This window comes from Theropithecus gelada, chromosome 11, assembly GCF_003255815.1.
Source record: "Theropithecus gelada isolate Dixy chromosome 11, Tgel_1.0, whole genome shotgun sequence".
Lineage (NCBI taxonomy): Eukaryota > Metazoa > Chordata > Mammalia > Primates > Cercopithecidae > Theropithecus > Theropithecus gelada.
In genome coordinates this window covers 113550411-113571811 of record NC_037679.1, presented here as the reverse complement: position 1 = coordinate 113571811, position 21401 = coordinate 113550411, and the positions used below count along the sequence as shown (strand labels likewise).

General features: G+C 39.3%; 1 protein-coding gene and 1 pseudogene across 2 annotated transcripts in view; both read right to left on the bottom strand.

Moving 5' to 3' along the window:
• The window catches only part of AEBP2 (AE binding protein 2), an 83671-nt gene that overhangs the window by 9759 nt on the left and 52511 nt on the right, over nucleotides 1–21401 (bottom strand). For both annotated transcript variants that reach the window (XM_025402956.1, XM_025402957.1), the window contains exons 4-5: nucleotides 17773–17959; nucleotides 11235–11359 (exon numbers count right to left, since the gene is read on the bottom strand). In XM_025402956.1, the coding sequence (XP_025258741.1) occupies nucleotides 11235–11359; nucleotides 17773–17959 (312 nt within the window). The remainder of the gene's footprint in view (nucleotides 1–11234; nucleotides 11360–17772; nucleotides 17960–21401) is intronic.
• On the bottom strand, nucleotides 2413–2763 carry LOC112634188 (annotated as a pseudogene).

The window sequence follows — 21401 nt, the reverse complement described above, 5'->3', positions numbered from 1 at the left end:
GGTCTCCATTTTTCTGGACCTCCTCAGGTCATCAAAGCTACTTTCCACTCAGTACGCAGAAGGCTTTATCCAAAGGACAAATTCGGTAGTATCACTTTCCCGACAAACTCTTCAACAGTTCCCCCTAGCACTTAGGAAAGGGTAACTCTTAGTATGGTGCAGAAAACTCTTCAGGATCTGGCCTCTCTAGGCCTCAGCTATTTCATGGTTTTCTGCCTTGAACTCCTTTAGCATTATATTTAGAACAGTTTCCCAAACTATGGAACATATAATAGAAATATTGTCCTGATCTCTAACTTAAACAACCAACTCTCTGGGGCTTTCTGTGCACCAGCAGCATTAATGTCTTACAAAAGAACAGTTATCATATTCACATATCGTTTTAGAGTGCTGGGCACACAACAGTAAAACAAAACAAATCCCACCCTACTAAAACTACACACTTATTTAAATGAAAATCGGAGCTCACAGCTTTTGGAAGGCTTACTACAGGTCATTTCCTCAGTGGCTCACGCCTGCAATCCCAGTACTTTGGGAGGCCAAGGTGGGAGGATCACCTGAGCCCAGGAGTTCTAGACCAGCCTAGGCAACATAGGGAGATTCTGTCTCAATACAAAAAATTAGCCAGGTATGGCGGTGCTTGCCTGTGGTCCCAGCTACTTGAGAGGCTGAGGTGACAAGATCACCTGCCCAGGAGCTGTGACTGTGCCAATGCACTCCAGGCTGAGCAACAGAGTGAGGCCCGGTCTCAAAAAAAAAAAAAAAAAAAAAAAAAAAAAGTCACTTCCTTAAAAAGCAATGTACTGCAGAATTACAGTAAAAATTGAGAACAAAAACGGTAACATGTCTCATTAGGGTATCTCTAATAGCTTTTCAATTGTCTACAAGTTCTGGCTCTGCTTTAAATAAATAAAAGCTGCAAACCATTAGATTACGTACACGTTTAAATGTGGTTTATTCAAGAAATGTGACCAGAAACCCCAATTAACGTATCTAGACTCCAAAGTATGACTTTGGCTCTATATAAAACAAATTACTGAACATTCATTTATATATTCAGCAAAAATATTTAAGTTATGTATGCTTCATTTTTTGATTACTCATTTTAACTCAGGCAATTAGACCTAGGCAAATATAGGTCTCGGTTAAGTCGAATAAAATTTGTACCAAATTTTTACTCCCACAATCCCAACACTTTCTTGCCTGGCATATGCCGTGTTTGCCCATGCGCATACACAATTACACATCTCCTTTTTAGGACACATGCGTTATCACCTTTTCCGCGTTGCCCCTCCCCGACAACTTCAATAATGGGTGAAAAGTCTCTAGTCCATGTCTTCAAAATGCTGAGTGCTTACTCTACATTAGCATGTATCACACCATATTGTCATTGCTTTATGTGCCTACCTTCCCTCGCCAAGTGTGGAGTGTAGAATATGGTAGACAATTCAGTTTCTACCCTAGGTACTAACCCAAACATTTCCAATAAATGGAGAATGCAATGCAATATAATGGAATACTATGCAGTCATTTAACATTGGGTTTACACACACACTAATAAAAACAAGTAACAGGTAGGCAGAACACTTGAGGTTAGAAATCTGTGACCAGCCTGGCCAACACGGTGAAACCCTACCTTCACTAAAAATATAAAAATTAGTCAGGCGTCATGGTGCACGTCAGTAATCCCAGCTACTCGGGAGGCTGAGGCAGGAGAATTGCTTAAACCAGGGCAGCGGAAGCTGCAGTGAGCTGAGATCATGCCACTGCACTCCAGTCCAAGCAACAAAGTGAGTTAGACTCCGTCTCAAAAAAACAAAGTAGCAATGGTACTGATATTATCAAAGTAAAAGGTTTTTCAACAACCTTGTCTCAATTTCACTTTTATTTTTCAAGATGAAGTCTCACTCTGTCACCCAGGCAGTGCAGTAACATAATCTCGGTTCACTGCAACCTCGGTCTCCTAGGCTTGAGCGTTCTTCCTGCCTCAGCCTTCTGAGTAGCCAGAACCACAGACACGGCCACTAGGTCTAGCTATGTCTTTTTTATTTTTTCCAGAGATAGGGTTTCACCATTTTGCCCAGGCTAGTATCAAACTCCTGAGCTCAGGTGATCTGCCCACCTCAGCCTCCCTCTCAAGTGCTGAGATTACAGGTGTGAGTCACAGCACCTAGCCTCAACTTCACTTTTAATCATATATTTTCAGAAACACATGTGAACTAAAGGAGCTTAAATAATTAAAGAAGCTTTAAATAATCAAGCCAAAGCCATGTTATTATTAATTAAGGGGATGACAATGCCATTTGTTTTACTATCTAAGTATGTGGCTTAGCTCAGCCAATCAAAAGCATTCATAGTGGATGAAATTTTTTTAAGTCTTTTCATTTCTATTACTCAAAAAAGTTGCATTTTTTAATTTAGCTGACTCTGTGCTTGTGCCTTCAACACTTACACACCAATTTTCTGCTCCTCAATAAGGAAAGCATGCTTGATCCTGTCACGAACACATTTAGCACACATGGAACCACCACAGGCCCTGCTGACATGTTCTTTGTTTTGGACAATCTCATGGAGAACTTTAGCTCTTACAGCACGAACCCCTCAATGTCTGTCTGGGCACATGCCACATGCAGATTTTGGTGCTTTCCCAACGTTCTTAATAAAAAGGTAAACAACTCTATTACCAAGGGTCCGGGACAGCCTTGTTTTGTTAGAGGCTGTATTGTAAAAAACCCTACGACATTATGTCAAAGGCTGGACCATTCTGAGTGCCTGCAGACAACATCCCAGAAGAGAAAGAAGAAAGTCTTTGAAATATTTTCAAATGAATAAACAGTAAAGAAAAAATACTAATGAGAGGGAAAAGTCTCTAATTTACGACTTAAGGCACGTGTTATCTTCTGAAGTTTTTTGTTGTAGCTGGTTTTATTTTAAATGAAAGGTAGGCCAATCAGTCTAGGTTTAAGCTTAAGGAATCTATGCAAATTAACATCAATCTGAACAAAAAGACCTAAAAAAGTATAAGAAAAGCAATACTTTCCTTTCATTACCAAATTCTGAAAATTAAGGTAATGCTTAAATAAAATAAAATCAGGCAAAACAATAATGTCAAACACTTAAAATTTCCATATAAAGAAAATTAGAACTTTAGTGTTTTAATGATCTCAATCTCAATTTTTTTAAATCAAGTTCCAACCACCCAAACAAAATAATGTTATAATGTCATCCTGAAAACATATTAGGACTGAGTGAAAGCAGAGCTTTAAGCAAAAATAAAACACTGTCTCCACTATATAAAAACCTGTGGTCAGGCCAGGTGCAGTGGCTCACACCTATGATCCTAGCACTCTAGGAGGCTGAGGCAGGAGGACTGCTTGAGTCCAGGAGTTTGAGGCCAGTCTGGACAACATGATGAATCCCTGATTCTATTTTTTATTTTTTTAAATATGTTTTTTTAAAAAACAAAAAAAAAAGTCTGTAGTCAAATCAATACTCTGATTTTACACTTGGCAACAACATTAAAAAGCCCAAACACAGGTCTAGAGCTGTTAAAACAAAATACCTCTACAATGAAATAATACATAAAAACAATGCAAGCCAACCAAGCACAGCAAGCCAACTGATTGGTAACTAGGATTTTGCTGACCTCTTCTGGAGAAGGCTCAAAAGAATTAATGAAATAAGGCTAATTAGGCAAACCAAACAGTATAGTACCTCACATCCTTCTTTTACCCAATTGTTTCATTATTTGTATTCTTTTCTATAAAAGTTAATTTGATAACAAAGTAACTTAAATTTGCAGTTAGTACTGAATGTTTTTTACTACTAACAGAATTGATTCTGTTTAACATGTACTGCCTCCATCAAAACCTTCCCAGTTATAGAACTTCGGAGAATTTGCTCATCTAGCTCCCTTCCTTTCTATTGTGTCCAATGAAGACCTTATCTCATTATGGATGTCTCTTCCTTCCACTTTCCTTCCCCAGGAAAAATATCATTCTTCAGATTACATTCCACCTTTGTGACTTTTCCTCAGTTAAGGTGCCTCTGCCTCCTCACTGTGACTTAAGGGTGCACATCGCTCATTCCTAGGTTTTTAAGCTTACAATATATGTAAGTTTCAATGTTCTTAAGTCCTCTCAGATGTTTTCTATAGCTCAAAAACTTTTCATTTTCATGGACTACTTTAACTCTGAGCAAATTTTTTATTTTCTTTCTAGACTTCTAATATTATTACCACTATTTTTGGTTCCTTCATTTTCCTTTTTTTGGAGCCATCTCTATTCCTACACGGTGAGGCTAAGGATTTCATCAAAAGGAGCTGCTCTAATGAAAGCGTATGCAAGTTAGTGCTTCCCTTTTACATCACTACTCCCTTATCTGTAGAGACACTAGTTCATTACCAGATCACCAGTTTACCAAATCTATTGCCCTTTAAATCATTAAATGTTTGGTGAGCCCCAAACACTTCAATCCTTATGCTTTCTCTTTATTTACACTTATTTCCTAGGTAATCTCACCCAGTCTAATACCTATAAATACCACAAATACACTAAAAATTCCCATATTTTCTATCGCCTCTTATTCTAAAATCCAATATCTCATCCATCCATAATTCTTGTCCACACTAACTCCAAAAGATAAACAGAATCCAACCCTTATCTCCACTGCAAACATCCCAGTCTAAGCCACTATCATTCTCTCTTGAAATACTGAAAAGACAAATTCCCCTTTACTCTCACCCTTGACTTTCTAACAATTTGTTCTCAACACAGAAATCAAAGAGAACATGTTAAAGCCTGCATGAGGGAAAGGAACAACAGTAGGTTTTCTAGGGCAGGAGGTGGAAGTAGGAATGTACTACAAAGCTACACCAGAAAACTTCAGAGTGCCGGACTATTCTATTAACTGTGATGGTGCTTGCCTCAGTGAGTACAACTTTCAAAACTCATAGAAATGTATACTTTCAATGGGTACAGTTTATTATATATAAATTATACCTCAATAAAAATTATTGACAGCAAGTTTCTTTACTAAGAGAAAAATAAAAGGGCCAGGCACGGTGGCTCATGCCTGTAATCCTAGCACTTTAGGAGGCCAAGGCGAGTGGATCACTAGAGGTCAGGAGTTCGATACCAGCCTGGCCAACATGGCGAAATCCTGTCTCTACTGAAAATACAAAAATTAGCTGGGCATGGGGATGCTAATTTAGTAGCAGTCCCAGCTACTCAAGAAGCTGCAGCACAAGAATCGCTGGAACCTGGGAGGCAGAGGTTGCAGTGAGACGGCATTGTATCACTGCACTCCAGCCTGGGCGACACAGCAAGGCTCTGTCTCAAAAAAACATTATATATATTATTTTAAAAACCAGGCCAGGCACGGTGGCTCACTCCAGCACTCTGGGAGGCAAAGCCAGGAGGATCACTTGAGCCCAGGAGTTTGAGACCAGCCTGGGCAACCTAGCAAGACGTCGTTTCTATAAAAAAAAATAAATCAAAAAATTAGCCGGGCGTGGTGGTGTGCTCCTACAGACCAAACTACTTGGGAGACTGAGGAGGGAGGACTGCTTGAGCCCAGGAGTTTGAGGCAACAGTGAGCCATGATCATACCACCACATTCCACTCTGGGAGACAGAGCAAAACTCTGACTCAAAAAAATAAAACAAACAAACAAAATCAGACCATGCCTATTCAAACCCCTTCAATGGCTTCCCATCTCACACAAAATAAAAGCTAAGGTCTTAGTCCACCAAGGTTCTCCCTAATACCTCTCAAACTTAACTCCTACTCTCTCTTCTTCCCTTGTTCCCTCCAGCTACACTGCCTACTCTGCCTACTCACTGTTGTTCTAATATACCTGACATAGTCCCACTTCAGGAGGTTACGCCTCATCTTCCCTCTGGCTAAAGTACTTATCCCCCACTAATAACTGAATGGTTCATGCTCTCATTACAAGTTTTTACAATTTTACTAATTTACCTTGTTTTATCATGTCTCTTCCATTAGAGTAACTGCATGGTATTTTTTTGTTTGGCTGTTTGATTTTAATCTGTTTTGTTCACTGCTATGTCATTAGTACCTGGCTCACAGTAGGTGCTCAATTTTTAATGAGCACCTTAATATTTAAAACACTTAATAAGTGAATGAACTAGCTCTAATGCCACACTCTGGACATGGTGACATCTTACTGACCTCTTAAAAAAAAAAAAAAAATCTAATTACAGACCTACCATATCATAAAACTATGTTCCCGAATTTCAAAGGAGGATTTCAACCAGCCTTGCTGAGCAAGGCCCTAACCTTGCTGAATCCCCACAAAATCCCCAGAGCAGCCATAATAACTGTTTCTGGTCTCCAAATCCTGTATTTCCCCCCCTCAACTCTTTCATCCTTGTTTAGATAAATGTATTTCCTATGTTCTTTAAAAGAGAATAAGGATACCTTTCCTCAAATTCATGTCTCTCGTGTCTCCCAATCTCAGAAAGTTTCCTTTCCTTTGCATTTAATTTTCCACTTTCTTGCCTTTCACTCCAAATTTTGTTGTATCACTCTCTCCTTTATATCCTTATCTAATTTCCAAAATATACAATTCTACCCTTAAATATTCTAAAACTTGTTGTACTGATACCTAACTATTGCTCCATTTTCTATCTTGCCTTTTTTTTAAAGTTATTTAATAGTGTCCATTTAATTGGTATATTTGCTGTCAATAAATTGACAACACAGGAGGAACGAAAGGGTGAGCTCCTAACAAGGCTCCCATGCAAGCATCAAGCAGGACCTATCTTCCCTGTAGTATCACACATATCAATCTAAATACCACAAGAGTTCTCATCCTAGAATCCAAGAATGGCGTGGGGGTAAAGGTCCATAAACCCTGTGTATTAACAATATACAACTGGTCGGGCACAGTGGCTCACGCTTGTAATCCCAGCACTTTGGGAGACTGGGGCGGGCGGATCACGAGGTCAGGAGATCGAGACCATCCTGGCTAACACGGTGAAATCCTGTCTCTACTAAAAAAAATACAAAAAAATTTAGCTGGGCATGGTGGCGGGCACCTGTATTCCCAGCTACTTGGGAGACTGAGGCAGGAGAATGGCATGAACCCGGGAGGCGGAGCTTGCAGTGAGCCGAGATCGCACCACTGCACTCCAGCTTGGGCGACAGAGCGAGACTCCGTCTCAAACAAACAAACAAACAACAATACACAACTATACTAGATCACACTAGGAAAGGTAATACAACCTTTTTAGTCCCTAGTTTCATTATCTGAAAAATTCAAGTTAGGGGACAACACTGGTTATGTGGTAACTAAAAACATAAATTAATTTACAAGATACATTTAATAACCTACATTATGTCAAGCATGCCTCCATTTAAATTTAGTCCATAAACAAGACAAGGTTAGCCTGGGCAACATGGTGAGACCCTGCCTCTACCAAAAATAAAAAAAATTAGCCAGGTGTGGTAGCTCCTGCCTGTGGTCCCAGCTACTCAGAAGACTGAGGTGAGAGGCTCTCTTGAACACAGGAGATTGAGGCTACAGTGAGCCATATTTGTGCCACTGCACTCCAGCCTGGGTGACAGAGTAAGACCCTGTCTTGGAAAGGGGAAGAAAGACAAAGGATATTAGCAGGGCATGGTGGCTCACACCTGTAATCTTGACATTTTGGGAGGCTAGGACAGGAGGACCGCTTGAGGCAAAGAGTTCAAGACTAGCCTGGGCAACACAGCAAGATCCTGTCTCTATAAAAATAAATGTTTAAAAAAAAAAAAAAACAAACCCCCAAGGATGTCCCCTCTCACCATTCCTATTCAACATAGTACTGGAAGTCCTAGCCAGAGCAATCAATCAGGTAAGATCAATAAAAGGCATCCAAATAGGAAAAGAGAAAATCAAATTTACTTTCTTCACTGACAATATGATTCTACACCTAGAAAAACCTGAAGATTTCTCCAAAAAGCTCATAAACCTGATAACTTTGGCAAAGTCTCAGGATACAAAAAAAAAAAATCACCGTACAAAAATCAGTAGCATTTCTATACACCAATAACACTCAAGCTGACAACCAAATCAAGAATGCAATCCCATTTACCATAACACACACACACCCCCCAAGGAATACATCTAACCAAGGAGGTAAACAATCTCTACAAGGAGAACTACAAAAGGCTGTTAAAAGAAATCATAGATGACATAAAATAGAAAAACATGCCATGCTCACAGACTGGAAGAATCAGTATCATTAAAATGGTGACAACGCACAAAGGAATTTACAGATTCAATGCTATTCCTATCAAGCTACCAATATTTTTTTAATGGAATTAGAAAAAAGTATCCTAAAATTCACATGGAATGAAAAGGAGCCCAAAGAGCCAAGGCAATTCTAAGCAAAAAGAACAAAGCCAGAGACGCCACTTTACCAGCCTTCAAACTACACTATAAGGCTACAGTAACCAAAACAGTGTAATACTGGTACAAAAACAGACAAACAGCCAGGCGTGGTGGCTCATGCCTGTTAATCCCAGCACTTTGGGAGGCCGAAGTGGGCAGATCACCTGAGGTTGGGAGTTCGAGACCACCCTGACCAACATGGAGAAACCCTGTCTCTACTAAAAATACAAAAGTAGCCAGGCGTGGTGGTACACGCCTGTAATTCCAGCTACTCAGGAGGCTGAGGCACAAGAATCGCTTGAATTCAGGAGGCAGAGGTTGCAGTGAGCCAAGATCATGCCATTGCACTCCAGCCTGGGTAACAAGAGCAAAAGTACATCTCAAAAAAAAAAAAAAAAAGAATAGACAAACAGACCAATGGAATAGGATAGAAGCCCCTGAAATAAAACTGCATACCTACAACCAACTGATCTTCAAAAAAGTTGACACAAATAAACAGTGAGGAAAGGACTCCCTAATAAATGGCACTGGAGAAATTGGCTAACCATATGCCAGAGAATGAAACTGGACCTCTACCTGAGCTCTCACCATATAAAAAATTAACTCAAGATGGGTCGAGCATGGTGGCTCATGCCTGTAATCCCAGCACTTTGGGAGGCCAAGGCAGGCAGATCATTTGAGGTCAGGAGTTCAATACCAGCCTGGCCAACATGGCAAAACCCCATCTCTAATAAAAATACAAAAAGAAGCTGGGCGTGGTGGCATATACCTGTAATCTGGCTACTTGGGAGGCTGACGGAGGGGGATCGCTTGAACCTAGGGGGTGGAGGTTGCAGTGAGCCTAGATCATGCCACTGTACTCCAACCTGGGCAACAGAGCAAGACTCTGTCTCAAAAGAAAAACAAGTAGGTAGAAATAACAGGAAAGCTATATATAATTGGGAAGTTAGCAAGGACATCTCCAACTGCCTTGAATAGTGAAATCCAAGGATGCTCTAAAAGGTTTTTATATAAAATAACATGGTGTTGCATATGATCTATGCAAAATCTCCCATATAATTAAGTCAATACTATATAAATAGTTGTTACATTGTACTTCTTAATTTGTATGATTTTTATTGTGGTTCTTGTCCCCGCAAATATTATCAATCCGTGGTTGGTTGGAACCATGGTCGCAGAACTTATGGATACGGAGGGATGACTGCATGTAGAAGAAAACATAAAAATGCAAAAAAAAAAAAGAAAAAGAATAAAAAAAGAAAAGAAAAGAAAACTCTTTATTATAGGAGATGAAGGAAACAGAGATTCAAACCAAACAAGATACTGATATCAACAAGGACCTTTTGTATTTCAATTCTCATGCATTTTTCAATTGAAATATAAAAAATAAAAGTAACCCAAATTTAGTGTATTTACAATTTTTTTTTTTCAGACAGGGTCTCACTTTGTAGCCCAGGCTGCAGTACAGTGCCGCGATCACAGCTCACTGCACCCTTGACCTCCCGGGCTCAGCCAATCCTCCCACCTCAGTCTCCCGGGTAGCTGGGACTACAGGTGCACACCACTATGCCTGGCTAATTTTCTGCATATTTTTGTAGAGACAGGGATTTGCCAATACCCAGGCTGGTACTGAATTCCTAGGTTCAAGCAAACTGCCTGCCTTAGCCTCCCAAAGTACTCGGATTATAGGTGTGAGCCACCAAGCCTGGTTGTATTTGTTTGTTTGTTTTGAGAAGGAGTTTCGCTCTTGCTGCCCAGGCCAATTGTGAGTGCAGTGGCGTGATTTCGGCTCACCGCGGCCTCCGCCTCCTGGGCTCAAGCAATTCTCCTGCCTCAGCCTTCCGAGTAACTGGGATTACAGGTGCCCACCACACCTGGGTAATTTTTTGTATTTTTAGTAGAGACAGGGTTTTGCCATGTTGGCCAGGCTGGTCTCGAACTCCTGGCCTCAGGTGATCCGCCTGCCTAGGCCTCCCAAAATGCTGGGATTACAGGTGTGAGTCACCAAGCCCAGCCTGTATTTTGTCAGCCAAAATTAAACACATACTTTTCAGAGATTCAAATCACCAAAAGTATGATCTACAATGTACATTTATTAACTTAATTACACCAAACTACACCAATTTAAAAATGACTGAAAAACAAAATGAAAAGAGGCATGGAAGAAAGAACAATTCTCTATTACAACTTCTAATAAAACAAAAAATAAACTGCATTTATTCTTCTTCAAATTTGGTACTTTTCTTCTTCTATGTTGACAACATAAGTCATTCAATAACTATATTGAGTGCCTATCATGTGCCAGGCAAACTTCTAGGCACTTGGGCTAGATCAGTGGAACAAAAGAGACTAAAATCCCTTCCCTCAGGAAGCTCTGATAGCAAATATAATCTTATTTTCTCTTTAACATAAACTTTGGATGGGTGCGTGGGGTAAGGGGTGGCTCCATGCAGTACACAGAAATGTGAATGAAACTTTTTAGAGGTAAAAGGAGTCTCATGTTCTAATTTTGCAAATGAGGAAACCAGGTGAGAAAAGACACCTGGTTTACCTAATGTCAGAGTCCAGTAATGCCTAGTAGCACTATGTGTCACCCCATTATTCCTAAGTAGCTCAAACTAAAGGCTAACACATTCGGTTTAATCACAAATATGTAAAATTACAGGAAATGTGTGCTTTATAACCAATAATACAATACTTTAAATACTGATAAAACAAAAGGTTTTGTGATTTTTGTTAAATTGTATTTTCTTAGATTTTGAGAGATTTAGAAATGACTGTGGAAATATAATTTGCAAAGCTTTATATTTAATTTGAAAAAATAAAAGAATACTTACAGTACTATGAAAAACAACACTGTGTCCCTTCCCTAAACTTTCTATATGAGCTGAGAGGTTAAAGCATATGGCTCGATGTCTTATCGCATCCAGTGTTTGTGCATCGAAGAAATCATGTGGCCGTGCTAAAAGTCAACATAAAAAAAAGTAAAGAATATTTAGAAAAACATAACAGTAATAATAAAGACTGACACAATTAACAAATATGTACCTATCAATAGTATTTAAATGCAAGATATTATTTGCTGACAAAACATGGACTCTAGATAAGAAGACTAATACGCAAAAGCATTATTTCAACTAATGAGTGAATGTGGGTTAATTCTGACCCTTGGTGAGTTAAGTTCTAACCTTAAACCTCATGATTCCACATCTCAGCTACTTCATTTTTCATAAAACTTTATCTTTAGTAGATAAAGATAAACATCTCCCCAACATCTCTCCTCAGCATAAGGTCTGTATTTTCAGCAATCTAAGGAACATCATCTACGTATCAGGATCTCAAACTCACCACTGCCAAACATACAAAATAAATTTCATGAACATTCTGTATTACCATGTAATTTCAAGTTGTACAAATCTGACAAGACAATAATATTATTTTGAGGTTTTTTTTTTTTTAAAGACAGAGTCTCACTCCTTCACCCAGACTGAAGTGCAGTGGCGCCATCTCAGCTCACTACAACCTCTGCCTCCCAGGTTCAAGCAATTCTCATGCCTCAACCTCCTGAGTAGCTGGGACTACAGGCGCACACCACCAAGCCCGGCTGATTTTTGTATTTTTAGTAGAGCTGGGTTTTCACCATGTTGGCTGGGCTGGTCTTGAACTCCTGGCCTCATGTCATCTGCCTACCTTGGCCTCCAAAAGTGCTGGGTATACAGGCATGAGCCACTGCACTCAGCCTATTTTGAGGTTTTTGACAAGTATTTTCTTGATTATGAACAACTATTCGAACAATGATCTAATAAAATTACAAACAAAATTTTCAGACACCAATCAGTCCACCAAAGCTGCCAATCAACTCCACCAGTTATCAGCTGTGTGACTGCAGGCAAACTACTTAACCTGCATTACACTGTGCATTATTTGTAAAATGTAAATTATCGTTAACAATTTTCAATTGTAATTAAATAAAACAAATGCATATAAAAATGCCTTGTAAATAATAAGGCCATTTATATTAATAAGTTTATATCACTGGTGTTTTTCTTTTTCTTTTAGACACAGTCTCATTCTGCTGCCCAAGGTGCTAGAGACCAGTGGTGTGATCATGGCTCACTGCAGTCTCTAACTTCTGGGCTCAAGTGATCCTCCTGTCTTAGCCTCTTGAGTAGCTAGGACTACAGGCATGTTCCACCATGGAATTTTTTTTAAAGAATAAATTGTTTCACAAATACACAGTAGGCAATATTTTAGTGTAATCAAAAAAATTATACACTGAAGATTTAATTTGGTAAGAACATTTTTCAAATTTCAACTTTCATCCCACTAATTATTATTATACATTGTTCTATTCTTATTCCTAATAAGAAAGTTGCTCAAAATACATACGTTGATTATTTTACATTTGTGGAGCCTACTAATACATGTAATTTTTCAAGATCTGTAATTGAAAATTCAATTTTACTAATAAAAGGGTTGGCTTGATTCCCTGGTACAGCATATTGTGAATTACATATATGCTGATTTCCCACACTATGGCTATTCAAAGAGTTCTCAAAACATCTACACAAATTCACCACAGCTTTTATGGGGGAATATTTTCACCAGTTGGCACATTAAATAGAACATACCTAAACAAACAGCTCTTTTCTCTGGATATTTCCTCAAGAGAAAACAAAACACCAACTAGTAATAAATGAGCAGAACCCAGCGGGCGCGGTGGCTCACGCCTGTAAACCCAGCACTTTGGGAGGCTGATGCGGGCGGATCACAAGGTCAGGAGATGGAGACCATCCTGGCTAACGCGGTGAAACCCCATCTCTACTAAAAATACAAAAAATTAGCCGGGCGTGGTGGCGGGTCCCTGTAGTCCCAGCTACTCGGGAGGCTGAGGCAGGAGAATGGCGTGAACCCAGGAGGCAGAGCTCGCAGTGAGCTGAGATCGCGCCACTGCACTCCAGCCTGCGCAAAAGTGTGAGACTCCGTCTCAAAAAGAAAAAAAGAAAGAAAGAAAAAAATGAGCAGAACCCAAAAGACTAAGAATGCAGTGACAATGGGAAATCAGAAAGAAAAAAGTACTTGACATTTGCAGGGCTGGGCAGGAGAGAGTTCTGAGAAATACATCACTTTCCTGTTAGATCAGTGGGCTACTCAAAAAAAAAAATGTGTACTTTCTCCAAGCTCTCCAAATACATGCTTTTTCCTAAGAAGAATAAACACTTGGGGAAAATAATAACTCATCACTCTAAATCACTCAAATTGACCACTCCTCACTCAAATTTAAACACTGAAGCCATCACTTAAATTCACAATAATGAAAGGAGCCCTCAATCTTCAGCCTGTGCATTCAGACCTTAACCACACTATCTGCAATGTATATATCAAGAATACCAAACTAGAACAGTAGTCTCCAAAGTAGGTGTGTGTCATGATCCATCAGAGTAACTAAAGAATATAACACCATTGTTAATTTCTTCATCTCATTCTTTTTCAATATTCCTTCTTGGCAATTTTGCATAACGCACATTAGTAGTATTACCCGTATACAATGTATAAATTACATATGTTAAGACTGTGTGCTCAGTATTTTTTTAACTAATAAGATATGTAATTTAAAACCTTTGATGCTGTACACAGTGGCTCATGCCTGTAATCTCAGCATTTTGGGAGGCCGAGGCAGGCAGATCACTTGATGCCAGGAGTTTGAGACTTGGTGGCCAACATGGTAAAACCCCATCTCTACTAAAAATACAAAAATTAGCTGGGCATGGTAGTGTGTGCCTGTAGTCCCAGCTACTGAGGAGGCTGACACACGAGAACTGATTGCACCTGGGAGGCACTGGTTGCAGTGAACCAAGATTGTACCACTGCACTCCAGCCTGGGCAATAAAGTGAGACCCTGTCTCAAAAAAACAACAACAAAAACGAAACAAAAAGGTTGAAAGATCACAAACTGACAACCTAACATTACAGGTTGCTGTGAGTCAAGATCACACCGCTGCACTCCAGCCTGGGCAGTAAGTGTGAGACTCTGCCTCAAAGAAAAACTTTGGAAACGACAAAAATAGAAACTCTATTTTCCCGTGGTTCAAAATTACATATATTGTATGATTTATCTTCTCCTTAGGTGCAATGATGATGACGTGGTTATGTAGAAAAATATCTTTATGCTTGGGAGATGCATCTTAAGAATTTTGGGTCCATGACCAAAAAAGTATATAGGTAGGAAGATAAAACAAATGTACCATATTGGTAAATCTCTAAGTGAAGAGAAATACAAGTATTTATTATACTATTCTTTCCATTTTAAAGTATATTTTGAAAAGCATTAAAAATGCTTTTTAAAGATGTTTTAAAATAATGAAAAAATACATAAAAATTAAAAAAAAAAAAATATATATATATATATATTTAAATTTTATCAGACCGGGTGCAGTGACTCACACCTGTAATCCCAGCACTTTGGAAGGCTGAGACGGGTGGACCATGTGAGCTCAAGAGCTCTGGTCAACAAGACAAAACCCCATTTCTACCAAAAATGAAATACAAAAATTAGTTGGGTGTGGTGGTGTGTGCCTGTAGCCCAAGCTACCTGGGAGGCTGAGGTGGGAGGATCACCTGAGCCCAGGAGGTCAAGGCTGCAGTGAGTCATGACTACACCACTGCATTCCAGCCTGGGTGACAGAGTGAGACTCTGTCTAAAGAAAAAAAAAAAAAAAAAAAGGTTAAAAAAAAATTTTTATCAAACAGAAAATTACATTTGCTACAGTGCTGCAATTTATAAGGTATATTTTTCACAGTTACATAAAAACTATCTTCTTGAATTACATGAGGAAGATACTAGGTAAAGTTAACCGCTACAGATATGTATACTTTTAAAGAAAGAGTGAACTGCAGCAGCTACAACCATGCTAATTCAAATCACAGCACTGTCTTAACAATGGCTCCCCACAGTGAAAACGCCTTGGATCCTTTTTAAAGTTCATAAAGTAATATATTCAGGACTAACCCCATTCTCCTCAGTAAAACAGACGACAAAAAGGTATTTTCATCCACCACCTCTCTCTGCCAACTCTCCCTATGCAGCCTGCCTTACAAGCTAAGTTAGTATGAGGAAAAACACCACCGTCAAAAGAAACATATACTTAAGCTGGCACTAGTACTTTGTTTCTAAGCAAGAACTGGGTATTTAACTGAATCTGTCTTCTCTTTACAAGACAAAGCGTAGCAAATTGCATAGATATTGCCAAGTATATAATGTGAAAAGTCAGAAAATTTAAATGATTACTGTGTATACACTGAGACTAAAATAATAATGAGGTTAGGTGAAACTGGTGGAGAAGTTATCTGGTTTTTGAGTACCATAATATATATTTAGCAATTTTCTGTGTGCAACTGCAAGATACTCGATATTAACACAAGTAAAATTACAATGTTAAATTTCTGTTTTTATAAAGGAGGTCAAAATGAAAATGGTACCATAAATAGCCAACATTGATTAAAAATAAACATGATTACTTAAACAAAAAAGAAACTTAAGGCCAGGTGTGGTGGCTCATGCCTGTAATCCTAGCACTTTGGGAGGCTGAAGTGGGAAGATCACTTGAGCCCAGGAGTTCAAGACCAGCCTGGAGAACACAGAGAGATCCCCATCCCTTCAAAAAATAAAAACTAGCCAGGTATGGTGTCTCAGGCCTGTAGTCCCAGCTACTTGGAGGCTGAGGTGGGAGAACTGCTTGAGCCCAGGAGTCTGAAGCTGCAGTAAGCCATGATCTTACTACTGCACTCCAGCCTGGGCAAGAGTAAGATCCTGCATCCAAAAAAAAAAAAAAAAGCAAGAATGAAACTAAGAGTTTTAGGAAAGTTTGCTTTTCTCAGTTAATGAGGTAGGAAAAAAAAAAAAAAAACAGTTTTCTGGTCTGTTCATTTGTCCACTATAATTCTATAGTAACAAAAAGATTTTCAGTATTTTACAGACTAATTTCACAGTCAGGAATTAGTGTCTGGAGTCTTGTCTATACTAATCAATCCCCAGAGAAAGGGTAAAGTACAATCTATTTTTTCTTTCTAATTCACCCCTGGAGTGGACTTCCTTTCAATGACAGCTTCATTCACTCATTCACCCATTGGTAGTTCTTCATTGAGGATATATAGTTAAAATTAACCAGCTGGTCGAGCACAGTGGCTCACACCTGCAATCCCAGCACTTTGGGAGGCCAAAGCGGGTGGATCACAAGGTCAGGGGTTCAAGACCAGCCTGGCCAACATGGTGAAACCCCGCCTCTACTAAAAATACAATAATTAGCCGGGCGTAGTGGCGGGTGCCTGTAATCCCAGCTGCTCTGAAGGCTGAGACAGAGAATTCCTTGAACCCGGGAGGCAGAGGTTGCAGAGCGCCGAGATCACACCACTGCACTCCAGCATGGGCGACAGTGCAAGACTCCATCCAAAAAAAGGCCACAAACTAACCAGCTGATGCAAAGAAGCAGTGACCAGCTACACTCCGAGGTTTCAAAGTCTGTTCCTGCTCCCAGCATTTACAAGCCTTAACATCTAATTATTTTCTATCCTAAACATCAAGGACACATTTTGGCAAATAAGCACATAAACATTGTACATATATGTTACAACAGACTAGGTACTATGACACACATTACATTCAAATTGTTTTGCTACGGGCTGGGTGCGGTGGCTCACGCCTGTAATCCCAGTATTCTGGGAGGCCGAGACAGGTAATCACCTGAGATCAGGAGTTTGAGACCAGGCTGTCCAACATAGTGAAACCCTGTCTCACACCACTGCACTCTAGCCTGATGACAGAATGAGACTCCATCTCAGGGAAAAAAAAAAAAAATACTGCTTTGTTATCCACACACATTGCTTTGTTGTGGTTTTTGTGTTGTTGGTTTTTTGAGACAGGGTCTCACTCTGTCTACCAGGTTCAAGTGTGGTGGCGTGATCACGGCTCACTGCAGCCTCTACCTCATAGCTCAGGTACGCACACTACTTTGGAGTAGACAGGTTACTTAACTTTTACTTGATATTTACTTTTAACATGTTCAAATTTTCTAAAATATTTCTAGAAATACCAATGTTACCATATTTTAAATGTTATTTTAGAAGAGAATCAGAGAAGCCCCCAAATCTATACAGTTTATATTTGAAGGCCACAGTTTATATTTGAAGGCCACATATACTCCGTTAGCTACTATAAACATGTGCCACTGAATTCTCCCTCACACTGACAGATGGGCATCCTACCTGTTTATTACTTTTAATAGAAGAGGAGTTGAAGTTCCAAGTGGATTTGCACAAAAGCCCAAGATATCTTTTAAAACCATCAAATACATCAGATTTTCTTAATGTAACACTTACGTAATGAGCGTCGTCTTTTGTTCTTTAATTTCCTCCTTTTGTTCATTCCAGCTTTAGAAGGAGATTCTTCTTTGGCCTTTGGCTGGCTCGAAACTTTTGAGGAGTTCTGCTGACTGAAGTGTGTGGGTACATGACGAGCTAGCCCTCCCTGAGAAGCAAAGCTGGCATTGCAGCCACCAACAACACACTAAAAGAATATAAAACAGAAATAATGTCAGGCATACTGTGTAGGGCATGAGAAAAATCTAAATGAGTATCTAGTATTTTCAGAAGTAAATTAGTACAATAGAACTAATTCCAGAAAGGAAGCATAAGGGACTAGTAGTCTTTTCACTTTATGAAGTTGCCAAGTAAGATGACATACATTAGACAAAGCTTGAAAATGCAACAAGTTTCACAACCTCCCAGTTTACTGCTATTTCCACTATACGCAATACAAAAATAGTGGGATCTTCTTCCCAGAAAAATCTGGTTTTGAATTAATCATTTTTATAGCAGGAGCACTAAGCTGTGTTTGCAACAAAGAATTAGATATCCTGACGATGACTGGATTCCTGAATTTTATTTTTATTTTTTTGAGATGCAGTCTTGCTGTTGCCCAGGCTGGGGTGCAGTGGTGCGATCTCCGCTCACTGCAACCTCTGCCTCCTGGGTTCAAGTGATTCTTGTGCCTCAGCCTCCTGTGTAGCTAGGATTACAGGTGTGTGCTACCATGCCTGACTAATTTTTGTATTTTCAGTAGAGATATGGTTTCGCCACGTTGGCCAGGCTGGTCTCAAACTCCCGGTCTCATGTGATCTGTCTGCCTCGGCCTCCCAAAGTGCTGGGATTACAGGTGTGAGCCACCATGCCAAGCTGGATTCCTGGATTTCTGAAGTATTTTTCTTATGATACGTGTTACTTCAAAACCTTCAGTCGACTTCCTAGCGTTATACACTATTAAAACAGGTGACAGAAAAGTTCAATATTGACTTTTTAATGTATTTTTTCTTTTTTTTTGAGACAGGGTCTCAGTCTGTCACCCAGGCTGAAGTGCAGTGGCATGATCTCGGCTCACTGCAGCCTCGACCTCCCAGGCTCAAGCAATCCTCCCACCTCAGCCTTCCAGGTTGCGGTACTATTGGCACATGCCACCACGCTCAACTAATATTTTGTTGTTGTTGCATTTTTTGTAAAGAGGGGGTTTCACTATGTTGGGTAAGCTGGTCCTGAACTCCTGGGCTCAAACCATCCACTTGCCTTGGCCTCCCACAGAGCTAGGAGGTGTGCTCCACCACACCTGCCTTGTCTTTGTAAATTACTTTCTTACAAATTTCTTAAGCTTCAGATGAAAACCCATACGGACTACATTTAATATTTTTAAAATAAATAAAATTAATTTGTTAAACAATTAGATCCAGCCTTTCTCTTAGAAAAGACATGCTCAGTGTTGGTCATATGCAGTGCTCTACAATATCCTTCAAATACTGCCTCTTTAGCCTTCTGTACTTGCAATATTAAGAAATCAAAAGGTTAACTACCCGAGTCACCTGACAGATGTGCTATTTTGCCAAAGAATGCAAAATGTTCAGGTAGCACCAGAATTAATATATACAAATTAACCACGGTGTAAGTGTGTGATTTCTAATTATATCTTGGGGGAAAAAAATTTGCAGGTCTTGGCCGGGCGCGGTGGCTCAAGCCTGTAATCCCAGCACTTTGGGAGGCCGAGGCGGGTGGATCACGAGGTCAGGAGATCGAGACTATCCTGGCTAACATGGTGAAACCCCGTCTCTACTAAAAATACAAAAAACTAGCCGGGCGTGGTAGCGGGCGCCTGTAGTCTCAGCTACTTGGGAGGCTGAGGCGGGAGAATGGCGTGAACCCGGGAGGCGGAGCTTGCAGTGAGCCGAGATCACGCCACTGCACTCCAGCCTGGGAGCACAGCGAGACTCCGTCTCAAAAAAAAAAAAAAAAAAAAAAATTTGCAGGTCTTCTAACAAATGAACCCTGGTAATTAAAACAAAACAAAACAGAAACGTCCACAGATGGATGGATGACGACTTTTCTATTAGTCATTTAACCAATTTACTTAGTTTCTGACTTACCAAACTCTAAGCATATAAATTTGTCATGTTAAAAAACAAATATATTCATCATGTTATCCCCAGGCGGTTTATCTTGTAAGAGTTCATGTAGATAACAGCATTAAAAAAAATCGGATGCCTCAGGCTCTTTCCTTTAATTGAGGTACCTCTACCAATTGTAAGCTGCTAAAATCACAACACAGCCCTTTATTTGTAAAAACTGTAACTTTCCTCATAAAGTCTCTCTAAATCTGCCCCAAATGGACAAGGGCTAATTCTCCCTTGAGGCTGCCCTCACACTTAACTGCATATCTATATGCTTATCCCAACTCACACTTTCCATTTTGAACACAGAGATGTATATTTATGAATATTTATATTTCCAGAAGCATCTTGCAAATCATAGATATTACTAAGTATATTAGCAGAACTAAACAGCTATATGTTTACTGATGCTGATAAAAAAAAAAATCATTCTTCTTAAATGGTATCCATTAATAATTACTCTCTTTATTTTGACATACAAAATATATTCTGCGGGCTCCTTATGGCCCTCAGCATCTCTATGAAAAATGTTTACTTACTCTATGGTGCATACTAAGTTAAAAAAGAGATAGAAATGATTCAAGACTTTAGTTCAAATACTTATCTACGTCCAGTATTACACAATATGCTAGAAGTATAAGGATGAGTATGATATAGTTACTATACTAAAGGAGCTTCTATATGTTCAGCAAAACATACATATAAAGCAGTAACTTCAAAGGAGTACAGTAAGGCCTAATTAAAGCACAGGGCTATGGGAACCCCTGAATAGAGGCAATTAGCCATATTCATTGCTCTGAAATTAGTATTTAATTCATACAACAACCTGATGAATGGCATGGTCCTCAAATAGGCTGCAACAAGAATTTTCACCTACGGATTCTGACCATGAGAAGTCAGCATTTAATGATTTCTATATATAAAATTTAAAATTTTACCACATATTTTGAGTACCAAGAAATAATAACGCTTTTTAGAGTCGCCATCTCTTCTGTGGAATACCAACGTTGCCACAGAACTACATGGTCCACTGCCAAGGTCACTGCAACCCTACGAACCACTAGCCAAATATCTGCTACTCAACACTTTAAATATTGTTACTGTTACTGAGTAAATGAATTTTTAACTTTATTTCATTTAAATTAATATTAGTCATCCAAGTGAAATTCACATTACATAAAATTAACCATTTGAAAGTGTACAATTCAGTGGAATTTAGTGTATTCACGATGTTGTATAATCACCAGCTCCACATTCTCGCCAACACTATTTTCATTTTTTTATTAAATTCATCCTAGTGAGTGTGAAGTGGTATCTTGTGGTTTTCTTTTTTTTTATTTTTATTTTTTTATTATTATACTTTAAGTTCTAGGGTACATGTGCATAACGTGCAGGTTTGTTACATATGTATACTTGTGCCATGTTGGTGTGCTGCACCCATCAACTCGTCAGCACCCATCAACTCGTCATTTACATCAGGTATAACTCCCAATGCAATCCCTCCCCTATCCCCCCTCC